General features: G+C 38.5%; 1 protein-coding gene across 1 annotated transcript in view; it reads left to right on the forward strand.

Moving 5' to 3' along the window:
* Nucleotides 1–15,117, forward strand: part of SLC2A9 (solute carrier family 2 member 9) — a 173,265-nt gene that overhangs the window by 80,762 nt on the left and 77,386 nt on the right. The window contains exons 7-8 of the mRNA XM_074951677.1: nt 537–712; nt 5,986–6,096. Coding sequence (XP_074807778.1) covers nt 537–712; nt 5,986–6,096 — 287 coding nt within the window. The remainder of the gene's footprint in view (nt 1–536; nt 713–5,985; nt 6,097–15,117) is intronic.

Raw genomic sequence — 15,117 nt, forward strand, 5'->3', positions numbered from 1 at the left:
CCCCTCTGCTTTTGGTCTTCTGACTAAAACCTTGCCTATGCTACCAAAAATTGCCATTCTGATGAGGAGTGTCAACAGGTGCTCAACGGGTTGGCTACACGGGTAGTCAGGACCAAATGAGGTGTTCAGCACCACTTGTGAAATCCTGGTTAAAATTTCCTTCAGTTTACATCCTCCATTGTCTTTTGTATTGTTTTGACTTGGTAAAGTATTTTGGAGATAGAATTTGTATGAAAGATGCAAAATAAAAGAAAGTGACTGATCGTGCAAGATGCTGAATGGCCTCGATGGCCATTGCCTTCAGCTGGAGTCGAGCAAGCTCAGGAGCTTGCCGGACTGGGCCCCAAAATTGCATTCCATTGTAGTGATGGTGGTGAGCTAGGCCACGCTCAATAAAAAGGGAGCAAAATAGCTACACTAAAGAGGTGAAAAACATTGTGTGTTTTTAAATGTATTCAACCTTTGCGAAACTCACCTGTTTTTTAAAATAAAGCATATTAGGTTTCTTGCTAAGGTATCCGATTGTCCATTTGCAGCATTCCAGACCTTCCTTGGGAAAGATGATGTGTCTCATGAATTAGAAGAGAGTGAAGCACAGAGAAATGTTAAATTAGAGTCTGTCCTTCAACTTCTGAGAAACCGCTCTGTACGCTGGCAGATCATTACTGTGATCATCACCATGGCCTGCTACCAGCTCTGTGGGCTAAATGCTGTAAGTATTCCTTTTCAGTATCCAGCCTGCTAATGGGTCACATCTTTTGTTAATCAGTATTTATATGTTCTCATACTTGACTATTTTCATAATTTATCATTTCTCTGCTCTTCCTCATGACGGTGTCCCTAACCTCTGTTTGCCAGAAGCTGGAAATGGACGACAGGGGTGGATCACTTGATGATTACCTGTTCTGTTCATTCCCTCTGGCACACCTGACATTGTGTATGCATTGTTCTCTCTCACACTCTCTTTCCCCACTCCTTCCCCCGCTCCCCCCCCATTCATAGTGGCAATTCACAGTCATTCACAATTTTTGGGTTTGGTTCAACCCGACCCAATTTTTTTTAACTGCCAGTGAACTGAAAAATCAGTTATTTGCCCAGCTCTAATTGGGGTCTCCTGGGGGTAACATTTTCACAAGTGACTTAGGCATTTAGAGGCCTAAGTCCCTTTGATTTTCAGTAAGACTCATGCTCTTAGGAGCATAAGTCCCAGTTTGCAAAAGTGAGCCTTTAAGGGTCTATCTACACTACAGCTGGGAGCAAGTCACCTGCCCAGATAGACTCATATTAGCAGGGCTCATGCTAGAGTGCAAAAAATAGCGGTTTGGCTCTTGCAGCCCTGGCATAGGTTCAGAATAGCCACCTGAGCTAGGATTCAAGGGGCAGGATGGGCATGTGCACAAATGCCTTGTCCAAGCCTCCCTTAGTGCTGCAACGTCAACGTTGCTGTATTTAGCACGGTAGCGCAAGTCTGTCTACTCAGATTGGAAGGCTCACTCCTAGCTGCAGTGTGGACATACCTTAAAAGTCACGTAGGCACTTTTGAAAATGTTACCTAAAGTGATTTGTTTAAGATCGTACTGCAGAATAATGAACTGGAAATGTAACCCAGGTAACAGAAAAACTTTTCAACACATACGAGAAAGAAGTCTAAAAGATTTTCTTCAATTTTTAGGATACACTAGAAAAAACCTAGCACAGTAGGTATTGTTTTCTTCTAACTGTAAGATTTCAGTGCTAATGACAGGGTTTTTTGTTCCTTGTTGTGGATATTCTGAGATGAAATGAAATGGAATTATCTTGTCACGCATTCTTTGTTACAGTTTATCAACTCAATTTATAAATGAAATAAATGACACCTACAGTAAGTAACACAGACTAATAAAGTTATGTGCTTCCATTGTTTAAAAAATCCCATAGATATATTTTCAGGGATATAAGGAGAAATGTGTGACTTTTGGCATATTTGAAAGACCAAAATTGACCAGCTCCAATGAAATATGACATGCTTTAAGAGCAAAACACCATATCTTTCCTGGTGGGGTGTAATTTTTTTAAAACTATTGTACATGTTCCAAAACTAATGCAGCATTTATTTTAGGTAGGCACATTTTGAAATCAAGCTCCATATAGAAATATCAATTGACAGTGCCCTGTAGTCGTAGGAATTAGGTATTTTTATCTCATTTTTGTTTTGTTTCTTTTTCCATATAATTCTACCAATTATGTAAAATTTGTTACACAAGTTGAGTTTTGAATTACGATTTGAAACTGATTTTCTAGTTAAATTATTATTATTGTAAAACCTTCTGAGATGCCTGCAAGAAAGGTGCTGTGTAATAGAAATTGGCTAAAGTACATACTGAATCACTGTTTCACTTGCTTTGTTATGCCACTAAGAACTTAAGACATTCTAAGAAGAGGGTAAGGTACCTGGACATACCTGCTGCTGCTTTTCTTTGGTTGATGTCAATTTTACAGCCCTCTCTACTTTTCCTGCAAAATCAAATCATAGCCAAATTCAGCTCTGTGATATATTTACTGGGCTCCTATTGAGGTAAATGGAAATCATGCACATGTTCAATGACAGTTTTGCCCCAGCTGTTTTTTTTTTTTAACTTAATTACACTATTTGCATCAATCATATTTCACAGTAACTTATCCAGTATGTTCATTTCTCACTTGGGAAATATGTCTCCTTGAATTCCTTATTTAAGACTAAATTCAGGAAGGTATTTAAGCACAGTCCTAAATTTAAGTGGATGCATACTTCCATTGATTACTTAAAGTTAGGAACATGGTCAAATACTTTGCTAAATCAGGACCGTGCTTCTGTACATGTGCATACCTGAGCTTTGAATTCTTCACCAGTATAAACATCCACTGTAATCTTGAAAACGTAATCAGAGACTTAGTTTGAGGAATGCTAAGCATTTCTGAAAAAAATCTCTTGGTACACAGAAAGTGTCCTCACACCTAGGCATATGTTGGAATCCTGTTATCTAGTGGAAATTGCCATTTTAATGTCTATTGGAATCTACAGATTATTCATCATATAGGAGGGCACAAAGAGCAAGCAAGTTCTCTTCTTCCTTATAGGATCTAAAAGTAGAACAGTGCAAGTATATGATGTCTTGCATGGTGTATACTGTTTTCTCAGATTGGGCCTGATCCAAACCCCACTGAAGCCAGTGCAAATAACTCCAATTGATGTCAGTGGATTTTGGATTAGGCCCCCAGTTGGGACAATGGGACTGAGAGAGAAAGATGCTACTGTCCTTTTGGCAGGAAAATAAGATTGTGCGCATGTAGGCACCCACCCTCTCCTGGTGCAGGTTTCTTGAGATAACGTTGTTTTAATTTTGAGAGAGAATTAAAAAATAAGTATAGCCTTTTGTTTCTCAACCATGCAACCATTATTCTTACAGACTTGACATAACTTCCAATGGAATCCCACTGAAATCAGTGGGACTATGTGGCAATCAGGATTTGGCCCATGAGCAAGTATTTTGCCTACTCAGTCGCAAGCACTCAATAAATCCATTCTCACACAGACACAGTATTTTAAGTGGATTAACATTTTTCTCTGATTTCATCTGAGAGTTCTTTACAATGTGAAAATCCTTCATAATATTAAACTCTAAGATCCAGCTGGCCTGTGGTGGCCTACTAGCCAGGCAGGGCTTGCCATATGTCTTGCCCAGATGGGTGTGTCAGAAAAAAGATTGGACTGATCCTTCCACATTTATCCAAGAGCTTCAGATCATTCCCAGGGGAGATTACCAAGTGGCTGCCTTCTGTAATTGTCCAGCTGGTATCTTGAGGAGTATATCTAGCAATTATTCCCTTCTAAGGCTTTATCTTGTAATAAAAAATCTCACCATTTAATTCCACCAAGTACATTATTTTCTAGATGCACCAGAAACTATAATGAAGACATTGATGATCATGCTACTAGATGTAATTATGGTGAATCATTAAACAATCAATCACAGTATTCAAAAGAAAGCTGTATTCGTTCTACTAGTTAATAAAAAGTTGTATATGAAAAATCTATATACCATGGACAAGGAATTAACTTCAAAATATAAATTAATAATAAAGTATCTCAGCCCTAAAGTACACATAAAACTAAATGAAGTGAATATAATTTCTCATCACTGGTGAATTTGATCTGTTCCTTTTCTCTCCTGCTTCATCTTTAATATAATTAATTTCAAACTGCTTAACATACACCATGTGCAACTTTAAGATAGAATTTTGAGGGATAAAAAGTTTCTGATAGACAATCAACAAAGATTAACTTTATTCTGCAAATTATGTTTAAGGGCAAAGATGCTGAAATATTTTATCCAGATTACTAAAATAAATCATTGGCACTGGTTATTCTTCTCTCAAACAGTTATTCCTTGGCATGTGAATTGCACAGGGACATGAATGCTCCCTTTGCTCTTTGTTTCTGCCATGTCTAGTTGAGCTGAACCATTTTTTAATAGAATCATATTGTCCACGGGTCAGAATTGGGTGAACAAGATGGTAATACTCTTCTAAGCTCCACCCACACAAGGCACCAAGTCAGAATGTGGTGTCACATACTCTCTGGGCTGCTTGGGTTCAGACACCCTCACTAGGATCCCTTAAGACCCATGTGCTTTGGTGGACTTCTCAGGCTTGACTTCCCCTCAGTGAGGTTCATATGCCCCACTGGGCTTATTAAACTTAGCTTCCCTTTGAAGAGGCTTTGGTCATCTGTGGCATCTTGTTTGGAGTGGGAGGATTGTCAGTCTCTCCCAAGCCCATTCACTCAACATGCCAAGATGTTGTTTATGGCTTTCATTTTCAATATGGCAGGTGACGGGCTTTATTTTAGAGACTTCACATCCTTCTAGCAATCCGTTATTTTTCTCCTTCTCTGGTAATCAGAGACATCCCCTCTCTCTGTCTGCCAGATGTTTCTGCTTTACGGTAGAACCGCTAATCACATTGCATGTTTTGGCATCTGATTTTCTTTGTCTCATTTCCTTCTGTCCAAGAATCTCAGATTTCAAATAAATGTTTACAGTTTTCACTTCTCTGAACAGTAGCTGATGCTTTAGTATTGCCCAGACACATTATTTTAAAGCACAAGCACATTACATGGTGTACGACCGTCTAGGTAGAAAGCAGTCCTTATTAACGGTAGAAAATACAAATCAGCTTCATCCAGCCCTTCCCAAAGATCTATTGGCCTGCAGAGGTTTTAGAATGTGCAATGTTTCTGTGCTGTCATTTACTTGCCAAGGGCCATCTTCATCAAGATACTGAATGCCTTTGATTGACTTGTGGGCCACTTGCGGGCACTCAGTGTAACCCACTGGTGAATGTGTGTTAAAGTCCCGCTCTGTGCCAGTCCATAGGGGAGATGAGTTGATACAGCCCCGAACTAGAGAGGCCAAGCTGTAGTAGCTCAGGCTTGTAGTTCTGGGGGTCCCCCAGTTCATTGTGCAACGTGTTGGCCAAGATGTCAGCCATCACATCAGTACCTTGCTGGGTTGGGCCCTAGGTATTCTGTACTGCCGTGCATCTTGTGTAGCCATTTGCACTTGTGCAGAGTGGGTGTAAGATACTAGTTTAGTGACTTGGTTGTGTTTTACTCCCCCTTTTCAGTCTATTATGCACAGGTGTAAATATTACAGGTCACCTCACAAGGCGTAAGGCAGGACAGAATTAGACCCAATATTGTATTTCAGCTTTTATAATTTGCCTTTTAGGTTTTATCCATTTTTTGCTCAAAGTTCTTGATTTGTGAGTGAAGAAACAAAAAATTATACATCAATCATGTGCCCCAATTTAAGATTTATAGTCACTTCAGCACTTTCAGGCAGCTCATCGTGCAATATTATTTGGCTTTTTTAAAAGTCTTCTATTTATATATTCAAATTAAATGTTCAAGTCCTCTTTTTCAAACTATGACAGCTAATGAAGCATTTATTTTGTATTTTAATATAGATCTGGTACTACACAAACAGCATCTTCAGTGAAGCTGGGATAAGTCCTAAACTGATCCCTTATGTTACCTTGAGCACCAGCACTGTTGAGATTTTGTCTGCTATTTCTTCCGTAAGTTGAATGATAAATTGGATATGTGTACATTTGATGATAAATAACCCCCTTAAAATTACTTATTTAATGTTATGTTACTGATGTATTATTTCTTTATTCATGTTAAAAACTTTATCAGCAGCCATATATTGATGATTAAGTTCAACAGCTTGAAAATATCATTTGTTGAGTCCAATTCTAGACCTACTTTCCATGACTCTGTAGGGTGTATAATCCCCAGAATGACATTTAAACTATATAGCAATAGCTTTAGTATCAAATTTATCCAGATAGTGAGCTGTGAAACTGCTCATGTAAATGAACAGAAAGAAGAGCATGGAGAAGTTTTTCCTCAAGATCCCAATTCAGGGTTGGGCTAGGTAAGTCATTTTGGACTTCAGAAAGCCGTCAAAAAGTGGTGCTGTGACAATTATTCCATAGTGATTAATGAGTATCAAGCAAAATTTTTCACCTTTCACGGCGTACGTGTAAATGTTTGTTTATACACCAGCCGTTCATTTTAAACAGTGATGGGAAGATAAGCAAAACAACCACAATGATGTTTGTTCCATGATTGCACTTCTGGCCCCTTCAGTGGTAGTGAATACAAAGCTCTTTAGCACCAGAATCTATAATGTGCCGTGAATGTATACTGAATTCAAATGCTAAAAATCCCCATAAACTTTTGATGGAGAAGTAGTAGCCACATGCAGTTTCATTACTCCCCACCCTCACCAGCAAACTTGATTAGACAACATGATACGCTATTGTGACAAAATAAAACCGAAGGTACTTTCAGTAGTTAAATAAATTGCTCACTGTTAGTGCAAGCTTATTTTTGTTTGCACTGTTATAATTAAAACATTTAAATGTTTTTGGAATGTGACATTGTAAATCAACAGATTAACTGCAACGGTAAATTTCATACTTTTTAATTAAAGCTTTATCTGCATATATTCTAATACTATTAAAACAATATTACATAATCATGTTGGGATTTAAAGCATTTTTAAATGTCAGAGAAACAATCTTGGCAAAAAATCCATTCTAGTAGGATAACAAGTGTTTTGTGGCCCCTTAAATGTTATACTAAATCAAGCTATCAACATTATTTCCATATTGTATGGGACATAAGGAGATCTTAAATGTCACAAAGGCCTTCTCCTGATCTTTGTACCTTTCCACACATCTATATTTAGATTTGTGATGATCTCAGTTTAGATACATAGCCACACTTTTAAATAAATAGGACATTATTTTAATATTTCTTTGTTTAAGATAAACACAAAAAAATGATTTGGCAGATATTTTTATATGGGGAGGATGCTGACCTTTTGTTTTCTGGCACTGAAAATTACATGGAGAAGGTTTGATGGCATAAAAGCCATTCTATAAAGAGGGTCTGTTGTCTTTTCAGTGGGTTCCATACAGTCAATTTTTAGGGCATGTTCAGAATACATTCTTATATCTAACAAGAAATGTCTAAGTTAGTTCCCGGTGTCTGTGATTTCTTCAGTAAGTTTCTCATGCCCACAAGGTTATTTTTAATTCCCTTCTTTTATATTCAGTCTGCTTGCTGTGCCTCTGGAAATACTGATGTATGGAAATCTCTAACTTTTCAAACATGCTCTTTTGAGATACACTGAAACATTGCTTTATAGACTTAGTTTTATTTTAAGAATCCTCTGGCACATTTTATTGTTCCTGTTCCAAGGGACACCAACTTGAATTTTACATTGCCATTTGAAAATGTTATACCTTCTCTTGTTCCAAGTAACTCCTAAGCCTACTATAGTTGGAAGAGATTGAAGGGGGTATGTTTTTCTTTTCTTTTTCTTTTCTTTTTCCCCAAGTTTGTTTCTTTTATGCATTTGCCAGCATTTTATGTATGGTCAGTTTCACTGTTTTGTTGATGGCAAACTGCATCACTCTCCTGCACTGCTCTGGGTGGGAGTTCATAAGCACGCTCTTTCACAGGAATCTGCAATTAGGTGTTTACAAATAGCAACAAAATGAAACTGAAACCAGGTCACCATCAGGAATAGAACCCACCGCACAGGTCCCTACCAAGTGAGTTAATGAATTACAGTACCTCCATTGTCGGATAGCAACAGTAGACTTATATCCTCTTTGTGGACTAGTCATTAAAAGATCCATGATGCAATTAGACAGTAGGTTATACAGGCAGCACGCTGTTGTGTAAAAAGACAGCAGAGCGTTTGGTAGTAGTGTTTTGGGTCTACCCAAGAGACAGGAGAGAAGAAAAACCATAATATATATTTTTTGATAAAGAATCTAAAAAACATTCAATTCACGATATATCCTTAATACAGGAACATAAAATTCAAATAGAAAGTGTCCCTTTAAGTTATCTTCTGGGAATAATAGCCCAGTAATAATAGGTTGATGTGATCCTTGAGGAAAAACAAACATACAATGATTATAATTAAGGCTAAGATTTTTGTCATGGATATTTTTAGTAAAAGTTACGGACAGGTCATGGGCAATAAAGAAAACTTCACTGGAGCCCATGACCTATTCCTGACTTTTGCTAAAAAATATCCATGATAAAATTGGAAGGGACTGGTAGCTGTGGGTGGCTGGGAGCTCTGAGGCCCTCACCACCCATGGGGGCTCAGAGATCCAGGGTCCCTCTGCTCCTTCCCGTCCCCCACCCGTGGCAGAGGGGAGCTGCAGGGTCCCCCTCCCCATAGTCTGCTGCCACCACCGCAGTGGGGAGCTGCGGGGGTCCCCCTGCCCTGCTGCGGTGGCCAGGGAGCTGCAGGGGTCCCTCTGTCACTGCCAAAGTGGGGAGCGGCCGGGGCTGCAGGGGTCCCTCTGCCCTGCTACCACAGTGGGGAGCTGTGGGGTATCCACCCAGCCTGTAGTGGCGGGGACCTGCGGGGTACCCCCACTGCCCATGGCTGCTGGCAGCTTGCGGCCCGCTGCCTCAGGTGGCAGGGGTATCTTGCAGTTCCCTGCCGCTGTGGGAGGCGGCAGGACCCTGCAGCTCCCAACCGCGGGGCTGAGCTCACAGAAGTCTTTGTAAGTCACAGATTCCATGACTCTCCGTGATCTCCGGGATAAAATCGTAACCCTAATTATAGTATTAATTTGCCCCTTTATAGCACTGTCTCCTCAAAGCATTTTACAAATATTATCTCATTAATACATAGCCATTACATTAATCTATTTGCTTGCTTGCTATTAGCAAGCTTTAATTATAGCCCTGTCACTCTTTCTGTAGAGTAGAAATCCCAATGGTCACATAGACAAACAAGAACTTGAAAATTGAAATGCAAATATTGTTGCAAATACCACTGTTCCCAGGGTCATGCCCAGACTGAAACTCCTGTCTAGTATGTCTGTAGATTTTTTTCATGAATCATACCATTGTGTGCTCCAGCACTTATGATCCCACCAGTTCAGTGGGCACATGCTGGGTCAGTATTTGAATGAAAGACCAGAGGAACATTTAAATGCTGCGGGAAGTGGTCTCAGTGATTCAGTATAGTAGATGACATGCTTCTTCTCAGCCATTGCTCAATCAGTGTCCGAGTACAGGGTTATGGAGGACTGTGCTGCTGACGTTACTGCTTTTTTTTTTTTTTAAGAGAGATGTAGAGAAACAGTGGTTTTAGCCATGCGTGCTCATTAAATATCCCATAGTATTTTTAATAAAGTAGTAGGGGTGATAACTCAAGACTTCTGGTCGCATACAAACTCTGGTTGCCATGTTCTCCCTATCTAAATGTCCCCTACATTTTCAGTCGGGTAGGGAGTCTTCACTTGATGAACTATTAATTATCTATCAATTCAAAGATCCAGTTGTGCAATGCATGCTTGCATTAGTAACTTCATTTACATGAGCGGTCCAGCTGAATTCAGTTTGTTTGTGAAGCACTTTGGAAATCTTTGGAATGAAAGATACTGTGAAATCTAAGTAGCTTTTTTACAGTTATTATTTTTTACTAGTAAATACAGACTGTAATGAGAAAATACCCTTTGCCAGTATTACTGTTTTTTAAAAATTTACAGCAGTTCGCTAAAAATATTCTCTATTGCCTTTTTCCCCCCATAGAGTGCTTATAAAAAGATTTACAGCCTTTTAAAACAGCATTTTCCCCTTAATAAAATTAACCATGGAACAAAAAACTGTTAATTTTATCCAAGAGCAATGTTTATGCAGAACATCATCTATCATTTTATCCAGCTATAAATAATTGCCCATGCAAGCAAACATTTGGTTTTCTAAATTGACTGCCATGCTAATTTGTTTAGACCACATAACATTTCAATAGCATGAATTTTTAGATGATTAAATTTTTAATGTGTTTCACTTAAACCTATGAAAGCTCTCCCAAATATGTGTGGTAAGTGGTAGCCAAAGAATACTCAATGATTTATTCAGTGTGTAGAGCACTTTATTCTTCTGGTCACAAAGAATCATTCACTAATTAATCTGTATTCATGAGCTCATCTTCATTTTGCAGTTTTTGAATGCAACCGTCTATGATCCTTATGAAGCAAATTTGTGAGCTGAAAGATACTTAGACTAGTGTCACACCACATACAAATGTAAAATCTAGCAATGCTATAGTAGTGGAAAATAGTTACTGTCCCAGGAAATTTTCAAGAGCATTAGACATTCTTTTGTGTGTGTGTGTGTGTGTGTGTGTGTGTGTGTAGTGGTTGTCTTTTACTACATGGGGAATCTGGACTCAATAATGTAGGGCCAAATTATGATCACCTAACTCACCCTTAGTAGTACCTTAATCCACATGTATATTGAGGTCAACGTGACTATTTCTGGATTAAGATACTACTCACTGTGAATAAGGGTAATCTGGGCTGTGACAAGCACTGAAATCTACCACAAAGAACCAACCAGTTCAAGTTCTAGTTTAACTAAGGCTTTGTCTACAGTGGCACTTTCATCGCTAAAACTTTTGTCACTCAGGGGTATGAAAAAACACCCCCCTGAACGACAAAACTTTTAGCAGCAAAAAGCGCTGGTGTGGACAGCGCTTCATTGACGGGAGCACACTCCTACCGATGAAGCTACTGCTCCTCGCTGGAGGTGGTTTTATTTTGTCGCCGGGAGAGCTCTCTCCCAGCGCTAAAGTGCAACCACACGGTGCCCCTTACAACGGCACAGCTGCAGCAACACAGCCGCGCGGTTGTAAGGTGTGCAGTGTAGACAGAACCTAAGAAAGTAATCTGGTGCAAGGCAAAACCCAGCATTTCCTCCAACCACCTCATCACCAAAAGGGGTCACTTGCCAAAACTATAGTTTAATGGGATGAGAGGAAGGGGGTACTATAATAATACTTAGCTCTTACACAGTGTTTTTCATCTGCAGATCTCACAGGAGAGAAGCAGCATTATCCCAGTTTCTCAGATGGTGAAACTGAGACAAAGAGAGGTTAAACAACTTCCCCCAGGCCACACGGTCCATCAGTATCAGAGCCAGGAATAGAATTCAGGTCTCCAGAGTCTTCCTTGAATCATGCTCCATTTACCATTACAAATAGTTCTTATATTCAGGGTCAGAAAGTCAGAGAGAAGTCCCCAAAACCTCAAAGATAGACCAGCTGAAACAGATGGGGGCTTCAGCATGCCTAAAAGATATCCAACAAGGGGAATCCAATGGACCTCCTTCAGGAGGTGTTCCCTTACTGAGGGCCTTTTGATTGATCAGACTGAACCTATAGACCAATGCCATCAGTTGCTGACAGCCCCCTGAATGAAGGAAATGCTCAACAAGTTGTTCTATGAGGGCATAAGAAGGTACCCACCCAAGTTGATGCAAGAGTCAAGCAGGACATATATTTATTAAAGTGTGATGTGCCCAAACTGGGTGCCTCAGGCTAAACTTCTAAATCCATATTTAGGTACCTGATTCTTTGTTTCTTTTTGCAACAGCATAGTTCATGATCTAGGAGAAATGACTGTGCTGTGAATAAAGGGGCTACAAGTAAAACTATAAATCCACCTCTCTGGATTGTCTATTACTCTTTTCTTGGATGCAAGTGACCGTACCCTGAATGATGAATAGACATGAGATTTGATGATCTACTTAATCTTACTGCTTAAGATGGAAATAGCACAGAACTGGCAAGTCACATTAATCACATGAGTCTGAGTCTAAAGAGAAGCTCTTATTCAGGACAGGTTTCAGAGTAACGGCCGTGTTAGTCTGTATTCGCAAAAAGAAAAGGAGTACTTGTGGAACCTTAGAGACTAACCAGTTTATTTGAGCATAAGCTTTCGTGAGCTACAGCTCACTTCATCGGATGCATCACGAAAACTTATGCTCAAATAAATTGGTTAGTCTCTAAGGTGCCACAAGTACTCCTTTTCTTTATTCAGGACAGAGTCAGTCAGAAGCCTGTTAGGAGAAAAAAGTAATATAAATAATAATTATAATATTGAAAAGTAGTAGAGCATATTTAATAGCAGGTCTTAAGATATTAAGAGAGTAAAATTGGGAGCTTTCTTAACAAAACTTGGGGGTTGGGGAAAATTTGAAATGAAGTATTCAGGAACCTACCGTAAGAACTACAGAATTGGGACCTGTTAGCAATTCCACTTCCTTATATAATCATTTTCGCCACATAAACATGCCCAGAATTTTTGAATATGCTTTGATTTCATTATGTTAACACCAGTTTCTGCAGTTGACTCAAGTGGAAGCGATTGGCGATTGGTTTTTTTAACACTGTATTTATTCAAAGGAGTTGTCAGTCAGAAGGTAGTTGTGTGTGATCTGTTGATACAGAACATAGTTCGTTTGTTGACTGGTGATATATGAAGTTGTATTGCTACCTGAGAAAAGTTACATCAGTGTAATTTTACGGTTGCATTATTAATTGCACAGAAGTCAAGAACTTCAGAGTTATGTTAATCACAGAAACCACCACAACTCTTCCTTCCCAGGTGTGTGCTCATGATCTCACAACGAAGTGCTATATTTTGTACTATTTGGCAGGTAGCACAATCCATGTAATAGAAAGCAGCTGCACTTTTTCTGTAACCATAGGTGAACACGTGTAGTATTTCCTTTTATGCCATATACAGTGGCTTAAGGTACAAAAAGATTTCTACCAGTTTTTACTGGTTTGAGAAATATTCCTATTATGGATAAATGGTGAATGCAGAACCATAAATGCTTTAAAACATTTTTCACACTGAGTAACAAGAACATCTAAGTGGGTTTTGCTAATTAAAAACTTTTGAGCAAGTTATCTGTCAACAGAGGAGCTTATAATCAAAGTCTGTATGTTATCTTAACTGTAGCATTCTTTACCAATGAAACATGTAATAACTCATTACAAGCTCAATAACATATGACTTTCTTTTTATTTATTTGTTGAGACCTTTTCTCTTTAGCTTTCTATTTAATTTCAGTGGAGCATTGGGATCAATAAGACAAGGGGAATGGGAAATTCAGGAAGTATTACCATTCTATAAATAGAAATAATAACAAATATGTAGTGTGAAAAAACGTGGTAAACCATATACCTAACTGTGAAAAGAATGCTTTGGTATAGTTGTGTTTTGCTTCCTTTCCATTGTCGTGTCCCCCCACCCCCCCCACTGAAAACCAATAAATATTAGGAAAGAGTCAAATGATTTCTTAGTTAAGAGAATATTAAACTTTTATACAAGATGGCACGCCCAATCTGCTTGTAGTGCTGTAGGTATGTGCAAACACACACACATACACAAAATGGTCTAAACTTTCCCCCCTTCCTGGGGTTTGCTTTATTATTAAGGTAACAGCCATAAATTTCAACCTGATCTTGGCTGTTTCTCAGATTGCTCCTTGTATGAAATCTTTGCTCATACCCCTAGTTTCCTTTGTGTCACAATGACATTCATACCCTTTCTCTATTTCAGTACAAAAACACAATGTTGTGTAACACAGAAGGTTTCCCATTCACAACCACCACCTCTATATGAAAATTAAGGAATCCAGTTATGTCAAATGCATTGCAAAGCATCCAGTCACCAACAACTTGTAGAACGCGCAGTCTTCATCCAGCTCTATTCAACGTTTCTCATCTCTCACAACCATAAACAAATGTCCTACCAGAACAAGGTTATCCATGTGCATAAGTGTTTTCAAGACTGGCTCTTTACTGGTAGTTGAGGGCTCACAACATCTCACAAAAGTGTTCAGCACCTTATATATCCAAGTCTCAGCCACTGAAACTATCGGAAGTTTTTAGAACGGTCAAATTTTATTTAGAGTGGCTTATTAGATACAAAAGGGGACAAAAGTTTAAAACATAGCATGAAATTGTAACTTGTCATTCATATGTCATTATAGTCCTATTTTTTTATATATGTGTGTGTGTGTGTGTGTGTGTGTATATATGTATATATATATATATATATATATATATATATATATATATAAAAATTTGAATCCTTAGGTGATGCCCAAACCAGTTTCTTTTGCTATTTAAAATAATAAAAACCTCTTCATCTTGTTACTTAAAATAACTAGAACAATCCAAAGATGAAAGTAAAATGAATGAAAATAGTGCTGGAATCCAAAATAACTTGCACTGTAGGCATGACTTCTGAAGCATGACCATATCCAAGCACAGTCCACAGCTGAAACTACAGTAGCATGACATTTATTTAACTTGAAAATAAAAATACACCTCTAGGATTGACATATATGGCAGGAGAAGTATTTGTAAATGCTTTCAAGGAAAAAGAGGTATAGAAAAACTGAAGCTAGTTTTTAATTGTCTTTGTGTCTTATTTTGCACCAGTTTCCATTGTGGTTTATAGATGACCACCTTATGCCAAGGGACAAACTCTGTGCATGGTTTGTATGACAGTTTAACAGAAGAATCCTACAGGAATTCTGTTTTAAAAGATAACACTGTTCTCACTCTTACAAATGAATAACACTTCTTTTTGCTTGCACCATAAACTACTTAATTAATTAATTATAACATTCTCTCTATTTCTGTTAATGACTTACTTCCTACAAGTTCGTCTGGGTTCTAGTTTTAAGGC

Source organism: Natator depressus, chromosome 4 (genome assembly GCF_965152275.1).
Source record: "Natator depressus isolate rNatDep1 chromosome 4, rNatDep2.hap1, whole genome shotgun sequence".
Taxonomy (NCBI): Eukaryota; Metazoa; Chordata; order Testudines; family Cheloniidae; genus Natator; species Natator depressus.